At 42.5% G+C, this 24,246-nt stretch overlaps 1 protein-coding gene across 3 annotated transcripts in view; it reads left to right on the forward strand.

The window, feature by feature from the left end:
• The first annotated feature begins 865 nt into the window (after positions 1-865).
• The window catches only part of LOC145344448 (uncharacterized), a 29,813-nt gene continuing 6,432 nt past the window's right edge, over positions 866-24,246 (forward strand). Inside the window, exons 1-3 of one of the 3 annotated variants that reach the window (XM_080191585.1) lie at positions 1,298-1,883; positions 5,499-5,617; positions 13,396-13,495. In XM_080191585.1, the coding sequence (XP_080047711.1) occupies positions 13,408-13,495 (88 nt within the window). In that variant the 5' untranslated portion in view covers positions 1,298-1,883; positions 5,499-5,617; positions 13,396-13,407. Of the gene's footprint in view, positions 955-1,297; positions 1,884-5,498; positions 5,618-13,395; positions 13,496-24,246 lie in introns of those variants that run through there. The other 2 variants (XM_080191586.1, XM_080191587.1) reach the window with 2 other exon arrangements.

Genomic DNA, 24,246 nt, shown 5'->3' on the forward strand with positions numbered 1-24,246 from the left:
GTTTAGAAATTAGCGAGTTTAGAGATTACAATCCGGTGTCTTGTCATCACAGATCCAACCAGGTTCCAATTTCCCATCAATGTTGTGCCACTGCAACTCCAGTTTAACCACAAAGATGCTGTTTCCATTCACGGCAGGGGAGACCAGATGCAGCTTGATATAGGGGAAGTGATGGCCTGGTGGTATTATCGTTAGACTATAAATCCAGCTATTCGGCTAATGTTCTGGGGACCCAGATTCAAATCCCGCCATGGCAGATGGTGGAAAAATCTGGAATTAAGAATCTACTGATGAGCATGAAATAATTGTTGATTGTTGGGGAAATACCCATCTGGTTCATTAATATCCTTTAGGGAAAGAGATCTGCCTCCTTACCAGGTCAGGCCCACTTGTGACTCCAGAGCCATAGCAAATGTGATTGATTCTCAACTGCCCTTCAAGGGCAACTAGGGATCGACAATAAATGCTGGCCAGCCAGTGACACTCATGTCCCAGGAATGAATAAGAAGATGTGGCTCATGTGGATTTGGATAATAGAAATGAGCATTAATTGCAAGAGTTTTACAAGATTAGAGATCCCTGACGTATCTTTCAGTTTTGGGTGATGGGTAGGCGGTGAATAGTCGGCGTTTTGAGGATTACCCCAATTTGACTCCTTGGTGACTGGCTTTGGCACCCAGCCTGCAGAGAAAGTCCTAATTCGGGTCTCTCCGGATTTCGTCGATTACGTCTTGAAATTGCCTTGAAAACTGTATCTAGGATACACCGAACTCCCAGGGAAAGCCAACCAATGACAGCAGGGCGGCATCCCGACTGCACAAACTGGGTAGGTTGTGAGTGGGAGATTTCACCGACAGGCAGGGAACAGCCTCCCAGGAAAGGACAGATGGAAGGGAATGGCGACAGGGATGGATGACTAACTGTATTTGAGCAAGCTCCACAGATCTCTACCAGGTGAGGCTGGTTAACACACTTGTAGCCTGTATCTGACTGTATGATAGAACTGATTTAACTCATTTAAATCTATTAGAGTGTTTTCTCAAGCGTTGTGAAAAAAAAGCAAGGCAGCGTTGATGCAATGTCATATTTCATGTGCCCATGTAATGCGTTGTCTTTATTAGTGAATTTTGAGATGTGTTCAGTTTGCTGTTAGACCTGCGGGTGGCAGAGTCCAGGCCCATTTGAATAATCAATCTGTCCCTGTTTGCTACAAATAAGCGCGGTACATGACCGCATGTACAGTAACAGAGCAGGGCGATCCCCATGAATGACAAATCCAGGAAATGCTCAGTAACAGGCAGGGTGACAGGGGATCCGCTGCCAGTGCGTTGTGAACCATGCTCTGATAACATGGCTTAGCATGTTAGCATTCAGTGATGATTCACTGTGTAAGATCTGAGGCTGTACTGATGCCGCTCTTGGGCATTTGTTTAATTTTGACTCGCACACAATTTTAGACTACACTTCAAAACCATTCGGGAGCTGTTAAGACGTTCCGGACTGCGAAAGAAAAAGCACTGCTATTCTTTCTTTCCAAGGGGGAAGGAAAAAAAAACTCATTTAGATCCGGAGGATGGAAAAGTCAATCATAATGTGGAACCCTGCAGCCAGCGGGCCTTTCTGAGATGTGTTAGCAGCTTCAAGATGAGGAGGCTGGCTGGCTTTTTGTTTTATTAAGAAGAGGTTTTAGTCCTTGACATCGCTGGAGACCTGGGTTGCAGAGCTGGCCCGCTCGTTGCAGAGCCGCGGCCGGGATCAGAAGCGCCCCTGAGGAGTGGAAGCGGCGGGGGAACCGCTGGTCCCCATTGCAGCAGCGGCGGGGGCCGGAGACACAGCACTGCGCTGGCCGAGATGCCTCTGACAAGCTCACAAGCTGCTGCAAGGTAATCTCCCCGCCCCCTGCTCCCCCCTCAGCTCGCTGTGTGTTTATGTTGGCCGGGGTAGGTGTGTGTGTCTGTGTGTAGGGGGGGGGGGGGGGGGGCGCGCACAGAGGGTGAGGACACCGGCGAAGTGCTTCAAAACAAACCACTGAGGCTGTTTCACTTCCCTCCAATCACATCTTCATCCGGTAAGGATGCTGGATTGAGTTTACTTCCAGAGGCAACTGGATATTCTGCGAATGTAAATGAGTCTTGGTGTTGACATTAACATTCTGGTTGACATTAACGCACTGGCTGTGAGTGTGGCTGTGCTGTGTGTATTGTTCCCCACTCTTACAGCGCTTGTTAGCCGCACTGATGGACCGAACTGTTTTCAGTGAGACTTTGACATCGCTGGGGGCGAGCAGTGTAGAATTTTTCTCTGTCAGGTGTCCTGTGAAGTGTTTACAGGCGTGCATGCTACTACCAGATCTCATACTGCAGGTGGTAAATTCCCATTCAGAGGACACACAGTCCAGCAGAATTTGCTCCCCACAACGAAATGTTGAGGTGCTGTTGTTTCTGATTCGTTACACTTTTCTGGGATATTTGGGAGTGATTTCTGTGTTAGAATTTTCTTAATTGGAACTGCAGATGGCAAAGCTCAATTCTTTCAGTGAACCCAGCAGCACAGTGTAACATCAGGTCTTTCTTTGCTAGGTACTTAGATGGAGCAGCAACAGGAGAGGGGGGGCTCAGGAAGTTGCAAGGCATAAGGAACATGTCTTCAGGATTCAGTGCTACCCAGTGGAGCCTCACTGCTGCTAATCTACTAAATGAGACTTCACAGAATCCTTACAGTGCAGAAGGAGGCCATTTGGCCCATCGAGTCTGCACCAACCACAATCCCACCCAGGCCCTATTCCCTGAGCCCTGCATATTTATTCAGCAAATCCCCCTGACACTAGGGTTAATTTAATACAGCCAATCCATCTTATCCTCACACCTTTGGACTGTGGGAGGAAACCAGAGCATCTGGAGGAAACCCACACAGACACAGGGAGAAAGTACAAACTCCACACAGACAGTAACCCGAGGCTGGAGTTGAACACAAGTTCCCGGTGCTGTGCGGCAGCAGTGCTAACCATTGTGCCACCATGCCGCAAGCACCATTCAACAGGAATGTGGTCAGTGACCCATCCCAACTCCCAGAAATACATATATAGACTTAAAGGCCACACACAATCAGAATGACAAAGAATCATCCAGAAACATTAGCTCTATTCTCTCTCCACAGATGCTGTCAAACCTGCTGAGATTTTCCAGCATTTTCTATATTTGTTTCAGATTCCAGCATCCGCAGTAAAATCTAATGTTGCATTTCAGAGGTGCAAAAATGCTTTTGTTTGCACTCACAGCTGAGTACAAATAGTATTTGGCATGCTTTGCTATGTAAAAGGCACAACAAAAATATAGGACGTTGTTCTGTCTGAAATTGTAGCTGAATTGTGCTTTGTCATGTACAATTCCAATTAAGAAAATAACTAAGATCATTTACACAAGTTCCTTAACCCTGCAAATTCTGAATTGGCTTCTGCTCTATATTTGAACTTGCACTTTCAGTCCCCAAATATAGTAATTTAATTATAACATTTCTTAACCAACCTGTTGGAAGGGAGAATACTGATGTTCATATCCTTAAAATCATGTTGTAAATATTGTAGCTAATGAAAAAATACAGAATATTTTAAGCCTATTTGCACTGAATCTTTTCAAGCCACCAGGAATCAAGAACTTTGCAGAAAAAAATGGTGTGGTTTAAATTCTAAAACTTAAAACTCGGGGTGGGGGAGTGTCTACTTGAATTAATGCTGCTAATTCGGAAGATCAGCTGAATATTACCTACACTAAAGGAGAGACAATGGCATAGTGGCATTGTCACTGGACTAGTAAACCAGAGGCCCTGTCTAATGGGAACCAGGGTTCTAATCCCTGTGAATCAAATCAAAATTTGAATTCAATAAAAATTAGGAATTAAAAGTCTAATGATGACCTTCGTTGTAAAAGCCACGAATGTCCTGTAGGGAAGGAAATCTGCCATCCTTACTTGGTCTGGCCTACATGTGACTCAAAATCCACAGCAGTGTGGTTGGCTCTTAAATGCCTTCTGAAATGGCCTTGCAAGCCACTCAGTTCAAGGCAGCCAGGGAGATGCAATAAAGATGCCAGAGTTGCCCACCTCTCATGAATGAATAAAGAAAAGGGCAACTAGGCCCAAAATGAAACAATGCAGCAGGCCAACAATTTTGGGACAGATGCTTGATTGCCAGATGAGCTAGCTACTTGTTGATACCTAAAATTTAACATGACTTCCTTGCCCCTTCTCTGGCAGTAGCTGCTGTAAAGGAAATTTGATTTATTATTGTCACATGTATTAGTATGCAGTGAAAAATGTTGTTTCTTGCGCACGATACAAATTATACCATTTATAAAGAAAGAAATTAGAGAGTACAGAATGTTGTGTTACAGTCATAGCTAGGGTGTAGAGAAAGATCAACTTAATGCGAGGTAGGTCCATTCAAAAGCCTGACAGCAGGAGGAAGAAACTGTTCTTGAGTCAGTTGGTACGTGACCTCAGACTTGTGTATCTTTTTCCTGATGGAAGAAGATGAAAGAAAGAATGTCTGGAGTGCGTAGGGTCCTTAATTATGCTAGCTGCTTTGCCGAGGCAGCAGGAAATGTAAACAGAGCCAATGGATGCGAGGCTAGTTTGCATGATGGATTGGGCTACATTTACAGCCTTTTGTCGTTTCCTGCGGTCTTGGACAGCGCAGGAGCCATACCAATTCGTGATGCAAACTAAAAGAATGCTTTCTATGGTGCATCTGTAAAAGTTGGTGAGAGTCGTAGCTGACATGCCAAATTTCCTTAGTCTTCTGAGAAAGTGGAGGCATTGGTGGGCTTTCTTAACTATAGTGCCAGCATGGGGGGACCAGGACAGGTTGTTGGTGATCTGGACACCTGGAAGCTTGAAGCTTTCGACCATTTCTATTTCATCTCCGTTGATGTAGGCAGAGGCATGTTCTCCACTGTGGTTCCTGAAGTCGATGACAGTCTCTTTCATTTGTTGACATTGAGGGAGAGATTATTGTCATCGCACCAGTTCACCAGATTCTCAACTTCATGGAGGAGATACTGGAGGAATGGAGATACCAGAAGTTGCAACACTCAGGGAAAAGGCAAGGCTTTCCAAAGCTTGTGTTGTGTATGATTGAAACAATGTAAGAGGCCAAAGTAAGAAAAGCCTGAAAATGAAAATATACCATTAGCAACAATAATGGCATGCTAAATTGGACCAAATTTTTTTTTTGAAATTGTTATGGACAGGAAAGGGTTTAATTTAAACAGTTCCAATTTCTTCTCTACCATCTGTCTGGGAACAGAAAGATGTTTTTGACTTGCTTCCCTTCTTTTAAGCAATGACATATTTCCCAACCCTTCAGTTTTGGTCAAATCCAATTTTTAATTAATCACTCCACAGCAAACGTAAGATAGGACAAACTCAAAGGGTTAGTTTAACTTCAGACACTCAAAGCATGAGAGAAGGGTCACAATGTTGCTTCTTTTGTATCCATACAGTAAAAGAGGAATAGAGAGAAGAACAATTTACAGTACAAAGACCACAGAGAAAAGAAATATTGTTTCACGTGGGTTCCAGAGTCCAGAATCAAAGTTCAATGAGGCATTCCTTCATGGAGGTCAGTGAGTTGAAAACCAATGCTTATAATTCACTTTTCCAGTGATGTTGACTTCACATGATGAGATAGGCATGCAGAGAAGAATTAGTCTTACAGCTGATGGTACAGAATTTCCGGCAGAAATGCATAGATGGGCCAAATATTGAACCTGGGCCAGAGCTCCCTGTTTATGAGGCTGCTGCTGAGATGGTAAAACAGCAAACTGAGACTTTGCAGTTCAGCAAGGTAATGTAACTGGTTCCACGTTGCCAGGGGCCCATGTCACAGGACTCCTACCTCTCCGCACTGTGTTTGACAAAGGACATGTATTCCTCATCTGGGTCTCCAAGATTGTTAAATGTCTTAACTATTAGGAATTGAAAGGAAGGTTGTGGGGATCTTTGTCTTAGCAGACTCCTGTTGATCAGCCTAGGTTATGAAGCCATCCTTTGTATAGCTCTCTCTGAGTTTGGTCTGAGCAGCCTGTAGGATATTATTTGTGGCTGTTTGGGGATAACAATACATGAGTTTTTCCGATACTGCCAGGCAGCTCCTTTTGTTCAGCGTCATAAGTTCAGGCATTTTAGGTCTTTGTCCAGTTTGTAAATTTTAGAATTAGCAATAAGCATATCTTTATTTATTTTATTTTTATAATTTTAGAGGATGGTGTTCCATGGGTTTAAAGAAGGAAGCACAATTTCTTTAGTGCCGCTGTGAATACCCTCCCTTTCCATCCTTCCCACCCTCTCCTGCACCTGTGTCTAGGTTGCTCACAACAGCATACAGTAAGCTAATCTTTGATTCCTGGAGGGTTGGCAACCCTTGAGAGGTAGAGACTAGGAGAAAATGAACAAGGTCTTTATCAGATGTGGATTGTAAAGAATTGAATGAATACACAGAAGTTGACTGGCTTAAGATCGCAGCACTTTTTCGGTCAGCTAATCAAATTTATAAGACAATAGAAGCTTTGTTATTTGTGCCTGCAGCTGGCTTTTCGTGGGTTACTTTGGGCAAATAATGAAAACAGAGATGCAGTGCTCAAAAAACATATCTGTTTGAAAATTTAGCGCAAAATTTTGATCCTAATTGCTGATTACTGTAATTGGAACTTGCCTAGCGGTGCAAAACCAGATGTCAGCAAGATCAGCACTTAAGGGTAGACTAGATGAGACTTTTGCGGAATAGTAAATGTGGACATTGATGCTGATTTGAAGTGTTACTTAAAAGGATACTTCCCTTGAAGAGTCAGAGTGCTTTAGCTGGGACACTGTGGCACATTGCAGGATAGCTCAGAGACTGAGGGAGAGGGAGAATAGCTTCTTGGATGCAGCACTGAAGGCTCTGCTGGGAGAGAAACAGAGGAGGAGCAGGGATGTATCAGCAAGGGAGTGAGGATGCCACCTTGTTCTCCTTGTCTTTCCATCCCTCTCTCCTGCATTAGTTGTTGCTGCTCTGCCTGGCCTTATGTTCTTTTCCTATTCCTCATCCATACCAAGGAGGAGCCCGAGCAAGATGCCTGTGACCAAGAACTCCCTTTCCCTCAGTGATTTCTATAAGATGTCCAAGAATGTGGAGTAACATAGCACTGATTCTTTTTAGCTGAGCTAATGGAATTTGCAGAATAATTAGAAACATCGAAAATAGAAACAGGAGTAGGCCATTCGGCTCTTCAAGCCTGCTCCACCATTCATTTTGTTCATGGCTGAACGTCAAATTCAATATCCTGATCCCACCTTCCTTCCATAAAACCTTGCTCAAGAATTTATGAAATCTTGACAACTTGTCACAGGAAAGGTGCAAATGTGTTTCACAGCTCCAGCAGAAATTAACATGAAATGATGAATACCCTTTTAAGTAGAATTTCAAATCAGCGTCAGTGCTGCGAGTGACATGTTCAGCTGATCCCTCCTGGGAAAGGGCATTAATTGAAATATTAGCCATCAAAATGCCATGCAGTGTCTTTAATGATCGCTAGAAGGCATGTTAACTGGCAATCTGCTGTTTACCGAGCTTCCAAGTACCCATTGCCTAACTCCTTTACCAAACCTCGACGCAATGCGGGATGCATCAAAAGATGCAAAGGGTAGTAAAGGTGGAAATTGCGGACGTACCAGCCACAATCTTCCAGTCCTCCAATGGTGCAGGAGTGGTGCCATGAAGCTGGAGTATTGCATATGTTACATACACATTGGTTCAAGAAAAGATGTTAGGATAAGCCTAGGAACCATAGGTCAATCAGTTTAAATCTGGTGGAAAAACTTTTAGAAAATGATAATGCAGGACAAAATCAAGAATCACTTTAACAAATGTGGATTCATTCAGGAAACCCATCATGATTTTTTTAAAAGTAAATCGTGTTTAATTAACTGGATTAAGTTTTTTGATCAGGTAACAGAGAGGTCGATGAGGGTAATAAGATTAGTGTGGTGTATATTGACTTCTAAAAGGCATTTGATAAAGTGCCACATGGCTGGCTTATTAACAAAGCTGAAGCCCACAGAATAATAGGGACAATAACAGCATGGATATGAAGTTGGCAAAGTGACTGGAAGCAAGAGCAGTGGTGAGCAGCTGCTTTTTGACTGGAATATTGAAACATAGAAACTAGAAACAGGAATAGGCTGTTTGACCCTTCGAGCCTGCTCCACCATTCATTTTGATAATGGTTGATCATCAAATTCAATATCCTGATTTCCCCACATGTCCCTTGATCCCTTGAGCCCCAAGAGCTATATCTAATTTCTTTTTGAAATCAGACAACAATTTGTTCTCAACTACTTTCTGTGGTAGTGAATTCCACACATTCACCACGCTGGGTGAAGAAATTTTCCTCACCTCAATTCTAAAAGGTTTACCTCTTATCCTCAAACTATGACCCCTTGTTCTGGACTCCTCCACCATTGGGAACATTCTTTCTGAATCTACATTACCTAACCCTATTAGAATTTTATAAGTTTCTATGAGATCCCCTCTCACTCTTCTAAACTCCAGTGGATAACCAACTTAGTCTCTCCTCATATGACAGATCTGCTATCCCAGGAATCAGCCTGGTAAAACTTTGCTGGACTCCCTCTGTAGCAAAGCATCCTTCCTCAGATAAGGACACCAAAACTGCACACAATATTCCAGGTGTGGCCTCACCAACACCCTATACAATTGCAGCAAAACATCCCTATCCCTATGCTCAAATACTTTCGCTATGAAGGCCAACATACCATTTGTCTTCTTCATTGCCTGTTGTACCTGCACACTTATTTTTAGTGATTGAAGCACAAGGACACCAACGTCTCACTGAATATCCACCTCTCTCAATTTACAACCAATCAAGTAATAATCTGTCTTCCTATTATTGCTACCAACATGGATAACCTCACATTTATTCACATTATACTGCATCTGCCATGCATAATCCCACACACTCAGCCTGCTGAAATCACGCTGAAGCATCCCTGCATCCTCCTCACAGGTCACCCTCCCACCCAACTTTGTATCATATGCAAATATGGAGATAATACATTCAGTTCCCTCTTCTAAACCATTAATATATAATGTGAACAGTTGGGTTACTAGCACAGATCCCTGCAGAACTTCACTAGTCACTGACTGCAAGTCAGAAAAAGAATGAGGTATACAATGAGGTTCTTCAAGGATTGGTGCTTGGGAAATTTATTGATATGTTTTAATAACTTAGATTTAGATGTACAGGGTACAGTTACAAAATTGACAGCGCAGAATTTGGAAGTGTAGCTGACTGTGATGACAGTGATATGCTTTAAGAGTTGAGAACCAGAGGACAATTTAAACAAATTGGCAAAAGAGCCAAAGGCAACATTTGGAAGTACAGTGAAAGATTAGTATCTGGAAACTCGCTAGCTGAAATTGCGGCTTTCTAAAGGGAATTAGATAAGTACCTGAGGGAATGGAAATTGCAAGGCTGCAGTCAGACGGGCAGGGAATGGTCTCCTTCTTACCATTCTGTGATTCTATAAGATGGTGCTAGGTGCTAAATGTGGGCTAAACTGGTGGGCAACTTAAGATCTACCTTGGTCATTCGGTGACGTTTTGGCATTTAAAGTATTCAGTGAAAATTACCTGCTAAAAGATTTAGGCTGCAAACTATATCTTTAATGGCTGACTGTTATTGTCTAAATAACTAGTCTGAATGCTAGACCTGATAATCAGACAGATAGGGGAAAGAACTCACAGACTTTTTGTTATAATAGACTGAAACTTGTTTCAACGTCTTGTAACAGAGTGGGTAGTGTCCCTGCCTCTGAGCCAGGAGCTCCAGGTTAAATCCTACTCCAGGACCTAATGGCCAAAGAAGATGCATTCATGACGCAGACAAACAGGTTGACTATCAACCTGTAAATCCATTGAACAAACACCTATGGCAGATGGTAAGAGTGGGAGCGATTCTTGGTCAGCCATGTGATGGAGACAACATTGGAACTTCTACCACAATACCCAAAGCTCCAGACTGCAACATGCATGTAAAAATGCATGTTGCCAGAAGACAAGTTGGGAGGATGGTTGGCTTAGCTGGTTGGATGCCTGGTATGGACCAGATTGATGCCATAAATGTCGACCCCCAGGGGTAGATACTAGCCAGACCTACCTCCTTGCTTTATCTGTGAAGGAAGTTATAGTGCTGTGGGTTGGAGCTGCCTGAAGCAGAAAGCTAGTTTACCTGCCTACTGAGGGAGGACCTGGCACTCCTTCAAAAAAATAATTCAGAGAGAAAATGACTTGCGATCCAAGGAGTGAAAAACAATTTGGATTAGTAATCTATAAGTGACAGTCCCAGGTTCTTGACTTCATTTATCTATAATACATAGTTAAATCACTGTTGTGAGGCAGAATGCCATGATGCCCAAATGCCTGACATTTAATCCAGGGTCAGGAATATGACAGCAGGATAATTTCCAGCTCTCGAACGCATGTTGAAACTTCATCGCTGACACAACACAATCTTGAAATATATGTGGGGCCAGAGTCAAGGGCGGTGCCCACTTAGTAGCATCTAGCATTAACAGGAGGGTCGGAGCTGCCTGCAGTGTGTCAGCAGCAAAGGGTTGCACCAACCATAGTGGGGTCTGCAGCTGAGGAGCAGGCAGAATATCACAGGCACAGGCAAATGGACAAACAGCCAACTGAAGGATGCAGTGCCCTAAAAAACCCTAGTCATTAAAATTTGTTATAATCAGAAATAATAGTTACAAGCTCCCTGAATTGAACCCAGCTGACAATTCTGCATCATTGTATAGCAGACTGAGGGGGTTCAGCAATTTGAAAATTGCCTTTGGGCCCATTAGCAAACTCGTCAAGACATTTAACAGGCTCCGGTTGACAGCAAATGGGTTCCTGATGCCCACATCCCCCACACCCACTTCCTTGTTTTAAAAGATCAGCACATCCTAGGGGCAATGGGATACTTGCAGGCCACTTAAAGGGCACCTACTGCCCTTTCTTATCCAACAGGCAATTGAAAATCTCACCCTATGTATCACATCATTCAGTCCACAGAACAACAACGTAACTCCAAGAATTCTGAAGCACCATTGGACTCAGAAACTGGCTTTATGTGTTTGTGAGACATTCTGACTGATTTTGCAGCATATTATAAGCGCACTTATTAAATTAGATTAAAGTAAACAATCTGCTAGTGTGGGTGCTTTCCTCATAGAGTAGGCAGACTGTACTAGGAAAGTGAAATTCAACTTCAGCTGCAATTAAACATTATACATCCAATTCAATCTTCCTTGCCATTGACTTCATTTGATAGATTGGGCTTTGGTGAAGGGGGTGTTCAGTCCTCATGTGGGAGGGGGGATCACATCTCAAGCTCAAGGTGGAGGTGGGGAGAAGGGAGGCATTGTGGTTGAGAGAGGTTGTCGGCCTCCGGTGTTGAGGGACATCTGGCCTCAGGTTAGGTTGGGCTTTGAGCAGGTTAGGGTGGGGCCTCAGGGAAGGGGTTGGCCTTCTGGAGGGTGTAGAGATAGGCTGTGGGGAAAGGTGTTGTCAGGTTGAATCGGGCCTCTGGGAGGAGCGGGTGGGGGGTGCGGTTTAGGGTGGGGCTACATTGGAGAGTCAAGTTAAGCCCCAGTAGGAGAGCTGCATGTTGGGAACGGCCTCTGGAGGGTTTGGTCAGGTCAGATCTGGCCTGGAGGGCATTCAAGTGGGCACAGGCCTCAGAATGGGTCAGTTGTATTGTGCTGCGTGGAGTGGGTAAGAGTGAGATTGTGCCTGGCAGCGGAAAGCAAGGAGATGGGAGTCAGATTTGGGAGAAGGGTTTCAGAGTTAGGGCTGTTGGGGTGGGGAGAAGGGGGGGAGCATGGGAAGGAACCTCTGGGGGTGGGAGGAATCCCATGTATTGGGGAATTCTTCTTGGGGTGTGTAGTCCTTTGGAATATGGAGGGAGACCCTGGGAGTGGTGGGGGAATCCCATGCACAGAATTCCTTTTCAGAAAGTTACAGTGGAATTAGTGTGCTGTGGCCAGCAGCCTTTTCGGCTTTTCGCAATACTTCAACTTTCCTGTAAGCTTTCTGCCACCTTCGTAATATTCTGCTACGGTGATGAACCGATTTTGAGCATATATATGGAAAGGATTCGGATTCTGTGGCAGCAATGATGGTAAAACTGTCAGCGTTTGCTTTCAGTACTCCGCTGAAACTGACAGCACTTTTTAGAGTCCACTAATGCACAGCTAAAAGCAGAAATTGAGAAGTTGCTGTCATTGATTTCCAGAATTCTCCTTAAGGTGGAAGATATCCAAGCAATCAGATACGGACTGACGAGAACTTTTCCTTTTACACTATTAGTCACACTGTCATTCCCTTGAAAATTTTGGAATGAGGTGTAAATAGGATCAGAGTGCATGTTCTAACTGAGACATAACTAATCCATCTGCATTTATTGGTGTGAGAGCTAAGGCAAGCTGATATCTCAGAGAGCGTTATGCCATTGTCAACTTGAACCACTTCTTGATTTCTCTCGACAGGCTTCAGGCTGACTAACAATAGGCAATCATAGCACCATAGAATCATAGAATCCCTACAGTGCAGAAGGAGGCCATTTGGCCCATTGTGTATCCATCAACAACAATCCCATCCAGATTCTGACCCCATGCGTTTACCCTGCTAATCCCTCTGACACTCAAGGGCAATATACCATGGCCAATCCATCTAACCTGCACATCTTTGGACTGTGGGAGGAAAATGGAGCACCTGAAGGAAACCCATGCAGACATGGGGAGAATGTGCAAACTCAACACAGTCACTTGAGGCCGGAATTGAACCCAAGGCCCTGGCGCTGTGAGAGAGCAGTGCTAACCACTGTGCCACCATGCCACCCTTTATAAACAATTCCTGCGCCTGATGTAATTTGCTTTTATCCCCTGAGCTGTACCTGGGTCTCTAGATTACTAGTCCAGTGAAAATATCACCACTCCACCATTTCCTGTTAAAGTCATCAATTTTTTTTTGTACAATGATCGCAGTCTGTAGTATTATGCCCCATCCTGCAAATGTCCAGCCAATGAAAATGTTCACTGGTTTATACCCTAACAACCATCAAATAAAAGTTGTGTGACACTTTAAAGAAATTCTTATCCTCCGTTTCTTTTTGTCAGTCAGGTACACAGAGAAGGCCACCGTGTATTTAAATTTCTCCAAATCAACTTAAGTATCAGACAAGGATTGTGTTTGGGAAGTGCCTGCGCTATAGCATTGTCTTATCCTACATATCCTTCTGAGTGTCCCATCAATCCCTGACATTTATTTCCTTTGTGCAATTTCAGGAGGTCTGAAAAATGGAACCAGTGGAGAAATGGCACAAAGACTTGCTCGTTCTCAAGCTTCTGGACAAAAAGTTGAACTCAAAGGAAAATGGGACCGCAGGTAGGAATGATGGACATGGGTCTGCAAATGCAACAAGCTTTGAATGTGTAGAAGTGCATCTGTAAGAAAAAAATATTTAAGTATGTAATAATTCTATACATGTAAATAATATACACTGCTTGAACGCGGTGTATAATGATTACATGTTTAATTATTTTTCACTCCTCCAAATTTTTACTGTTTTTAATAGAGATTCTGGCTTGTGCATAGATGGTGGGATGGGTGATGGGAAGGTGTCCAAAGATTTTTCCCTTAGCTTGGAAGAAACCAGATAAATTACAATGCCTCTTAGACTTAGATAAAATCAGTAGAGGAAGGAATGAATGGGAAAACCTCTTGGTTGCAATGGTTAAAATCCATGTCATTTACTCATAGAGTATGATGTAGCCAGGGAAAGGGGGAAATCAATTAGACTGAACACTGACTATGTAAAGAGCTGGCATTGCTCCAGAGCTTGCTGTGTTGTTAATGGTAGTAAGATTAGTGGTTAGTGATTACACAATTCTATCAGGATGGTACTGTTGCAGGTCATAGCATTGAACCAGAGCGAATCTGCATGAGGTACAAGATGCATAATCCAACTCTGGACTTTTAATAACATCTTTATACTAAAACCAACATTTCTATAATTTTTTCATTTTCAGTCTAATCTCTGCCATGGACTATACCCACAAAGCTATTCTTATAGATATTCTTAAAGCACAACTCTAGCTATTTGTTGATGAACAGTGCTAAAGAAGCATGGGAATACTTGCACTAAAAAACCATGGTTTCCACTAAGATCTAGTGACTAGATTTGCTATCAGCATGAGGTCAAAGACAGAGGGTGCAATTTTACGAGAAAAATTCTAAGTGTTCAGTTAGCACGAAAATGGGAGAGTTGCAGATCTGTTTTTTTGGCCAAGTCTTTATTCCAAATAATATGCACTGAGTGCATGAAAAAATGAGCTAGATGTTTCTCGTTACTAAAGGCAGTGGGTGGGCCTTAACTCACCAGCCAGCTAGCGTTAGCAGCAGAGGGAGCTATTGCATATATGCAGAACTCTGTGGCTGCACATGCACAAGTGCAACAGCTGAGGCCTAACTTCCTCTGCTGTTACATCCGGACTTGACCCACTCCCATCGCTATTGCAGGAACCACAGCTGATTGTGAGACCTACACCAGCCAAAAATATCATCCCCGCCACCCCCCCCGGCCACCCAGACCGATCATGCACCCCCCCCCAGTCGATCACAACTGCAGAGCGGCAGTGGGGCCCCCTTCCATCCCCAATCGGACCACCCCGACTTGGCCCCACCACATAGGCCCCATCCCTCCAGGCCCCACTCCTCCAGGCTCCACCCCTCCAGACCTCCCTGACACCTTCAGGACCCACTCTGGCACTGCTCAGTGGGCATTGCCAAGTTGCCAGGCTAGTAGTGCCAAGGTTCCAGGCTGGCACTGCCAAGCTTTCACTGCCCAATGGCCTCCATTGCCCAAGACCTCCCTCAGGGGCTTTAATGGCGTCCAATTTTACCAATGGGGGGGCAACATGATTGTTCTCGGTTTGTGGGGAGCAGGTGCTTTCCTCACCAGAGAGACCCTCTCCCAGCAAGGCCACAAAGGCAAGGAGCCCGGACAATTCACTAATGCCATGCAAATGAGCATTTCAATAAATATTAATAAATCCATTGATGGGTGGGGCGAGCTGGTAAAATCATGGCCAGCAGGGGAATTGTAGCAGGTGGGAAAGCATCATGCAAAGTCTGTTAGTCTTGGTGGGTATTTCCTGGTCTTGGGGTGAGCGTGGCTGGAAAATCCCGCCCAGGAAGCCTTAGGGCACCCAGTCAAATCTCCAGCCGGCATGAATGGCTGGCGTGAACAATCCAACCCTAGATGATATTCCTTGACCAAAATTCTCCCGCCTCACCTGCCGTGGGAAATGTTGTGGGTGAGACAGAAAATTTGGCGGATCATTCAAAGATCTGTTGAGCTTTGATAGGAACCTCTGGTCTTGGGGCATGCACCGCCAGAGAAGTCTGTGCATAATTATCTCTGTTTCAGCTGCTATTATTGGCCTCAGTGTCTGAACCCAGGTATGAACAAAAATATAATTCCCAGGGTTTCTACTCCTGGCCATTGCTGGAAAGTGTGGGTGAAAACACGTTTCACAATAGAATTGCTCTTGCTGATAGGGTTGTGCCTTACTCTGAGCCAAGCTACTCAGAGAAAGCAAGGATAAAAATGAGAAGACAAAATGACCCTTCAGGTTGTTCTTTGTCTTTGTTCAGCAACTCTCAAGACTAGATTGAATTAGAAATCTACGGAAAAGCAACTTAAAGGCCAAAGCTTTGCCATTTAATAACATAATCAATTCCAAACACTCACCAAGAGTTGCACTAGATTACTGATTGATGTAGATGTCCAGATACCTTATTAAAATAACACTGTTTGAGCATTCTCTGGTGATGGGGTAAGAACATTAATAACCAAAGTTGTGGAGTGCTGTGCTAGCTACATGCTGAAATATATTTTAAAGAACAGGCTTTATGTGATATTTATACAGTAATACTTTGACAAATCAAGTGTACCTCACAAAGTTAGGATCTGAATTTAACAGTAGCTCTTCACATGGCAAGATTTGTTACAGTCAAAAACAGTAATGGCCTGGATTTTGAGGTCAGCAGTAAATGAAGGGCACTTCCTGCTGACCTCAAAAAGCTGCCCACTGTATTTTAGTGGGAGCTAGCACATTAACTTTCTGTATTCCAATGTCACTTTGAATTTGTCACTTTCTGCAGGGGATCTGCAGTGCAAGCAAAAGATACTCTCATCAACCAATCGGTTTGACAAATTCACACAGACTGCAAGCAGGAGGTTCAAATCAGGGAATATAAATCTCATTTAAATCATTGGGCAGAAAATGAAATGAAGGTTATGGGCGAAAGATAAATATCAAAACACCGGATTTAATTTAAAAAATGCATTTTGAAGTGTTCTGAATGAGATCCATAGGTTCCAGTTGTTAAGTTGACTTTTCAGGGCCAGCAAAGTTGTTCATAAGTAATTATGACTTAGAACATTGTTAAAACCTCAGTTACTCCTAACTGAGCAAGGCCTAACCTTTCCATTGCTCCTTGCATCTGAAATAATGTATAAATAGTTGAAGTTTCTAATAAATCAGTGAGTTCTTGAATCCATCTGTGAAGTCTGCATCCTGTGGCACTGTGGAGGAGTGTCGCTGACAGCCACTTCTCTATTTCTGTGATTAACTGCACAACACTACAATTTGCTGTCAGTTTCACACCATAATAACTTGAATATTGCTGAGAAAAGAAACATTCTGTCGAAGCTTTCAGCCTCGCACTTTTCAGTTCAGCCATAAGAATGCCAGATTCCAAAGGGAACAACTGCTCCCTTTGAAATTTGATATTCTTGCATCTGTCCTGCAAGGTTCAGGATGAAAAGTTTCAACAGTATGTCTCATTTTTCAATAATGCCCAAGTTCTGTAGTACCAAGTGAATCAGAATAATAACTGAGCGGCAGTCGCCTCACTGTTTAGACTGCAACAAATCCTGAGCCATTAATTAATTATAATATACGACACTGAGAACTCCAGTTATCTTTGAATAGTGGGTGACAGTTTCATGGTAATTGCTGCTTGTAGTAGAATGGTTAACAGCATTTTATTAATTGTTTGTTTATAATAACTACTTTTGAGCAGACTATAATGGCTGAATTATTTCTCTGCAATCAGATATTAACAACATATCTTTGCAATATGTCATTGTTAATAGTGAAGTAAAATCCATTTCAACTCTGTCTCACAGTGCCACTGACCTGGGTTTGATTCCAGCCTTGGTAACTGTGCAGAGTTTGCCCATTCTCCCTGTGTCTGCGTGGGTTTCCTCCAGTGCTGTGGTTTCCTCCCACAGTCCAAAGATGTGAAGGTTATGTGCGTTGGCTGTGTTATTTACCCCTTAGTGTCCCAAAATGTGTAGATTAGGGAGAATTAGTGGGATAAATATATAGGGTTACAGTGATGGGCCTGGGTAAGATGTCCTGTTGAAGAATTGGTTCAGACTCAATGGGCCAAATGGCCTCCTTCTGTACTGTAGGTATTCTATGAACATTCACTTTATTGAAATGGGAAATATCCACAGTTTAAAATTCAAGAGCTATCTACCCATGTACTGCTATGCTTTAAATAAGCACAGTTCAGCAGAACACAATCCTCTAGGCTTGCTTTTGTTGGGCAAGTTTTCATCTTCCTAAAACTTTTATTCTTTTTTTGCCTGCCTGATCTGTATCAGCAGTGGTTTACTTGGCTCAAGCTTTCTACAATGCCTTTGTTGACAATCATCAGGAGATGTAAGTGAATAACACTTTCCTTTGCCCCTTGGACAGACTGCTGTCTCCCCATGGTAACTCCCTGCCCAACACATCACCAACTAGAGAGAAGCAGAACAGAAAGCTGCTTTTATCCACCTATTGCACCACTGGATATTGACCCAGTGGCACTGAGTGGCATAACATAATTGTAATATATTATTCACCACCAACGTGCACAGTAGTTTATTCTCATACACCATAGCCTCATTATCAGTAGCCTGTACTTCACTATCGCTGCTTATCCATTGTATCCATGGGCGGCCCGGTTGCACAGTGGTTAGCACTGCTGCCTCACAGTGCTAGGAACCCGAGTTCAATTCCCAGCTTGGGTCACTGTCTGTGTGGGGTTTGCACATTCTCACTGTGTCTGTGTGGGTCTCCTCCAGGTGCTCCAGTTTCCTCCCAGATTCTGAAAGATGTACTGGTTAGGTGCATTGACCCAAACAGGTGTCAGTCTGTGGTTACTAGGGGAATTTCACAGTAACTTCATTGCAGTGTTAATGTAAGCCTTACCTGTGACTAATAAAGCTAAAGTTTATTCATTAGTTTAGTTTAAGTTACACAGAATGCAGGGGGAAGAATAGCAGCAACAATTCGCCTCTTACCCTCATCTTCTAGTAGTGAAACTGAAACCGGATTACATTTACAATACACGTGAAATGTTGGGTTCATTCTATTGTAATCTAAATAGAACTGGATTTAAATTAAGAAATATAAATGATGAGCACAAACTCCACTATTTATTGCAATGCATCTTTCTTTTATGTAATGATAGCATCTCCAATAAACATTTAAGATTCACAACTGTTTGTGGTCTTTCGCTCAGAATGTAGCATGGGTTTAGCTTCTATCCCACGTACCATACTTTTTGCAATAGGTACAGCTTGATAGCTTTTACTGTTTTTGAAAGTAGACAGTTTCATCAATATCCCTTCTTAAACCGAAGGCTGACAAAATAAATACAATGAAGAAAGCCTTTCCGTTCACGTGAAATGTAGTCCATTTCTACACAGTACTATTTCCCAAGCTTTGTACCCAGTTTCCAACTGAAAAATCTAATCTAAGATTTCATCAATCTTCATGTGAAAAATATCTTGAACTTGTCTTCAGTAGTTTGAACCTTTGTCCTTTGTATTTTAACAACCTTTGACTTGATTTTAAACTACCTTTCTATATCCTTTCTTTGATGTTGTCAAGGTTTCACAAAGTTTCTCCAGTGTTTTTCTTCTTAGTCAATCACTTGAACCTAAACAACAACTTTGTAGTTCTTTTTGACACTGTCTTTGAAATGTTCCTTTGCATCTTGATAACAAAAGCACTATTATGGTCAGGCTACATCTAAAGCATTGTAACTAGTTTCAGTAGAACGTCGTACAACATTTAAAAGCAAATGTAAAAATACTGACGGCAAGTTAATTTTTGTGAAAAAAAAATGACCTGCCCCAGAAGGATTGGTATCAAAGTGAGATAGTAATAGAATGTTTTCATAGAATCACTACAGTGCAGAAGGAGGCCTTTCAGCCCATTGAATCTGCACAAACAACAATAGGAGAGGCGATGACCTAGTAGTAATATCACTAGACCATTAATCCAGAAACTCAGCTAATGTTCTGGGGATTCGGGTTCAAATCCCACCACAGCTGCTGATGGAATTTGAATTCAATTTTTAAAAAAACCTGGAATTAAGAATCTGCTGATGACCATGAAACCACTGCTCATTGTCCTTTCGGGAAGGAAATCTGCCATCCTTACCTGGTCTGGCCTACTTGTGACTTCAGAGCCACAGCAATGTGGTTGACTCTCAACTGCCCTCCAAGGGCAACTAGGAATGGGCAATAAATGCTGGCCAGCCAGCAACACCCATATTCCACAAATGAATGAAAAAAACTACCCAGGCCATAACTCCATTTATTTACTTCGCTAATTCTCCTGACACTAAGGGGCAAGTGAACATTGCCAATCCACCTAGATTTTTCCCTACTAAATCTAACAGCAAACTCCCCAACTAATCATATAATCATAGAATCCTTTCAGTGACATTCGGCCCATCGAGCCTGCTCCCACACAGGACCTATCTCCATAATCCTGCTAATCCTCCTGACACTAAGGGGCAATTTAACATGACCGAACCACTTAACTTGCACATTTTTAGACTGTGGTAGGAAACAGGAGCACCTGGAGGAAACCCACAAAGACTCAAGGAGAATATGCAAACTCCACAAATCCAAGGCTGGAATTGAACCTGGGTCCTTTGCGTCATGAGGCAGCAGTGCTAATCACTGTGCCGCCGTACTACCAGAGTGCCATATTATGTCGTGAGACCTTCAAAGAGGAAATTGTTTGGATATAGAGTAGACAGATTCCCACTAGGATGAAAGGAAAAGAATCCTAAGGTAGAGGTCCCTGGTTGACTAGAGGTTTAAATAAAACTGAATAAGGAGCCTTGTGACTTGGACCAGAAGTAGGCAAATTCAGCCCTTTGACCCTGCTCCATAAGCAATGTAAGCTTTGTAACTTAATGGTGAACCAAACTCGATATATGAAGTTTAGGGGCAATCTGAGACAGGGAATAAGAGGGGAAAAGGTGAGTATGAGAATATGTTATCAACTGACATAAAAAGAAACCCAAGGATCAATAATAAACCCACAGGTCATGATTCTGTGGTCAGTATGGAGGCAACAATGCTTGCAGTTGATATTGAAGAAAATTGTCCATATAGATCTATCTATCTCTGTGGCTTGAATTTCCTCTTTCTCCATGTTGTCTATATCTGACATCAAGTCAAGTGATCTCCAAGCATCTAACAACAGTGATACCACCAAGCAGTTAGGCAGTCAACCACATTACAGTATTCTTACAGATGGCAAATATTATTGTTCTTAATTTTTACATTTTCCAGAGATCCAAATAACTGATTGAGACACAGATCAGAGAGACTAAGATACCATTGATAAACATAAATTAAAAATTGTCCTTTTGAAATGTGTGGATTTTTTTTATCATAGAGGAAAAATGTGACGTTCCACAAATACAAAATTAGTTTTGCAATGCCGATAAAACAGTTCATATTAATTATGAACTTTGTACATACTTAAAAACCCAGTTGTATCTTATTTAATGCTGTGTAACTTTCTAAGGATATTTAGTGACACTAACAGCATAAGAGTGCAATTTATGACCAGTTCAGAGATTTCTAATTGATTGCATTCTGGAGTACTCCTATTTTCACACCGTGGAGAAAATCGGTGACAGTAAGTTCTGGATTTCAGTAGTTAACCATGTATGTAGCTGCCTGTAGTCTCTGTCAGTTTCAGAGGATCAATGAGTTGAATGCTCACAGTTCCAACATTACTACCACCACAAAATCGTGGCCATCAATAGCAAAAGGATAGCTAATGGAAAGATGGGGCTGATTAAGGACCATAAGTGAGATCTTCTTGTGTAAGTAGCTGAAGCAGAGCAGACCCTTATCTAGCTCGGGTATAAGCAGGCTGAGGAATGGCTACCTGCCCCGAAGCAGCGGGTAGCCAATTATACCCACTACTGGGGCATTGTGCAGGCACCAATTGAAATGCTCCAGTGGGCAGTCAGTCCTCCACACCGAGGCTGAATCCCAGTTAGTAAATGAAAGTGGGGGTCCCAGCAGCAGACACGTAGGCTAGCACTCTGGCCCCAGTATAAAAATTTATTGGAAGGCGCTTTCAACTTGAGGCACCCGCTCTTTCACCAACCTAGATAGACACCTTCCACTTCTGACAATGGGGGTGCTGATATGTTGTTCTCCTATTGGCCTTGGGGAGCCTACCAAGAGTGCTTAATTGGACAGTGAAGCATGCAGACTGGCCACCAATTGGCCTGATGCTCGTCAAAAAAATGGTGTCGGGCAATGGCCAAGGCCTTGAGTGGGATAGACATTGGGTCTCCACCCCAGAACAAAACTCAGCCCAATGTTTCAGGTCAGTGAGTCTGTGGTTCTTGCTTCAGATTTTTTATTCCTTTTCAAATATGCTTGCACTGTTCATTTGTATTACGTCCAATAGAACCACAAAATGATGACTGTTATCTTGACTACTTGATTATACCTTTCAGAAGAATGTGTTCGTGCAGATATTCAATTTTTTTCTGACAACACGTGTACCCCAAACTAGAACTCTTCCCTACCCAGTGCCTACTTCTTTCCTGCCAATTGTAAAATCTGCAAAGACTCCAGCCACATTCCTCCTCATGCTATGTCCACACAATCTCTTTCACAGTGCTGCTAATAGATCATTCAGAAATCTCAAATCTCACTCCCACCCAGAGCAACAGAAACAATACAAAAGCTCTACAAGTATAATCGATACAAAACTGTATTAAGATGCATGCTGTACAAAAAATTACATTTGCACATAGAATTTTGACTATTTTACATTGATACATTTTTGATTTTCTTTATTTCTAAAGCTCAAATTATTTAAATCGTGTTTCAACACATTTCGTTACTCCAAGTAAAACTCAGCATTTATATAAAGCATGCATGTGCACAATTTAAACTATTTGTCCTATGTTTAATTCTGAGCAACCTTTTGTTTATTTTCAACAAGTAAATCACCCAATTACATCGCACATTATATAGTGTAATGTCTCTTATTTACCATGGGATATTCACCGGTATGCACAAATTTCCCTCATAAATGTGCCATAAAATATATCTCATCTTATTGATAATTATTTCTCATTGACCACCTAATCTCTTTGATGTTGAATTTTGCAGCTTGCTGCAGGATTAGTGAGAAGTGAGGTTAATCATGGTAAGAAGGCCAACTAAAAGGTCAACCAGCAGCACAAAGGAAACGATGACAGTAGTAAGGCAGTGACATTATGACTACTGTCAAGAAACATATTGATCTCTGTTGCAAATCATAATGCTTCAGTGAACCCATCTAATAACACCTTTTCCCTCAAGATAAAATTTTCCTTTTGGTAAAATAACATTCCTTCTGAAAATAAATTCACTCTAATTCTCAAAACAAACCATCACCTTTCTGGCCTTTCTTAGCCGCTCGCTCCATTCCCAAACCACAGCAGATTTAACCCTGCTGTTTTTTTGGTAGGAGCTGAGGCATCCATCTGACTCAGGCAGAACCCCTTTGCGTATGCTAATTGGAGTCCAATATCATACATAAGGTCCAGAGGCATCTTGACAGCGTATAGAACAGGTCGCTCACTTTGTGCTCAATGAAACCTGTTGGGAAGGGGTGAGAGACCCGAAAGGTAAGCCTGAAAATATGGCCATCAACCTTGATGGTGGTAGCACTCTCACCTCTTTGTCAGAAGGTCATAGTTCCAAGCTCTACCCCGTGGACTTGAGCATAATAATCCAGGTTGACAGTTCATTGCAATATTTATAATACTCAGTAATTTTTTTCCCCTTCCTGCTTAGTGCCTGTAACTCTGCTCATTTCTGGAGCAGTATAGGAAGTGCCATCACTGCGCTGAGGTTTTACTTTGAGCTTTTGTCTTCCCCCTCAATTGGTCATAATCATCTAATGGCACTAATTGTAGAAGGGCAGGGGAGCAATCCTTGTCAATTTCTATTCTTTTCAATAAATATTACTACAAGAGATTATTTGTTCTTGTATCTCCTGTCTGGGAGCAAATTGGCACATAGATTCCTTGATTGCAAACTAACTACACTCCAAAACTATTTAATTGACTTTGGGATGTTGTGAGGTCATGATTGGTGCTATATAAATGTAAGTCCTCTCCCTTTTGTTCACAGTTGTCTTGAAGCGTGTCACCTCCTTCCCGTAGCTGTGATTTATTCTGGTGCTGGCGGACCCGTGTGGGCTCCCAAAATACAGAGCCACAATTCCCACTGGCTTTCTGCCCAGTAGTTAAAATTCTTCCTAAAATATTTGCTACTCCCTGAATTCAATAGAAAGGAGGATCTGGCAGATTGTAAAATGGTTGCAGAAATGCCAATGCTCATTCTTCATCTCCGTGCATGACAAGTATATACAGAATTGTTGTCTGCCTGGTGAAGTAAATCTGTTTTGATTATGATCTCAATAATGTTTTTGCCATTCCATTTAGGATTGGCAACTTTGCTAATTTCTAGATTACATTTTGGCCCTCTAAGCACCTTTAAGCATATTTCTAAAGGCTCTGCATTGTGCCAAATGTCATCGCCTTTCTCCTTATAAGGATTTGCAACATTCATTTTCCTTTATTCTTGCTGATGTATTTTGGGTCATGTATATGTAATCTCCACTTGCAAATCAGACTTTCTGTTGCATTATTTCTTCTAAGACGGTGATGGAGATGGACATTTCATTGCCTAGCCCTTGGTGTTTGGAAAAGGTGGTGATGGTCCATTCTTCCAACTTTTTCCCTTC

The sequence above is a fragment of the Carcharhinus amblyrhynchos genome, chromosome 6 (assembly GCF_965287045.1).
Source record: "Carcharhinus amblyrhynchos chromosome 6, sCarAmb.v2.hapA, whole genome shotgun sequence".
NCBI classification, from domain to species: Eukaryota; Metazoa; Chordata; class Chondrichthyes; order Carcharhiniformes; family Carcharhinidae; genus Carcharhinus; species Carcharhinus amblyrhynchos.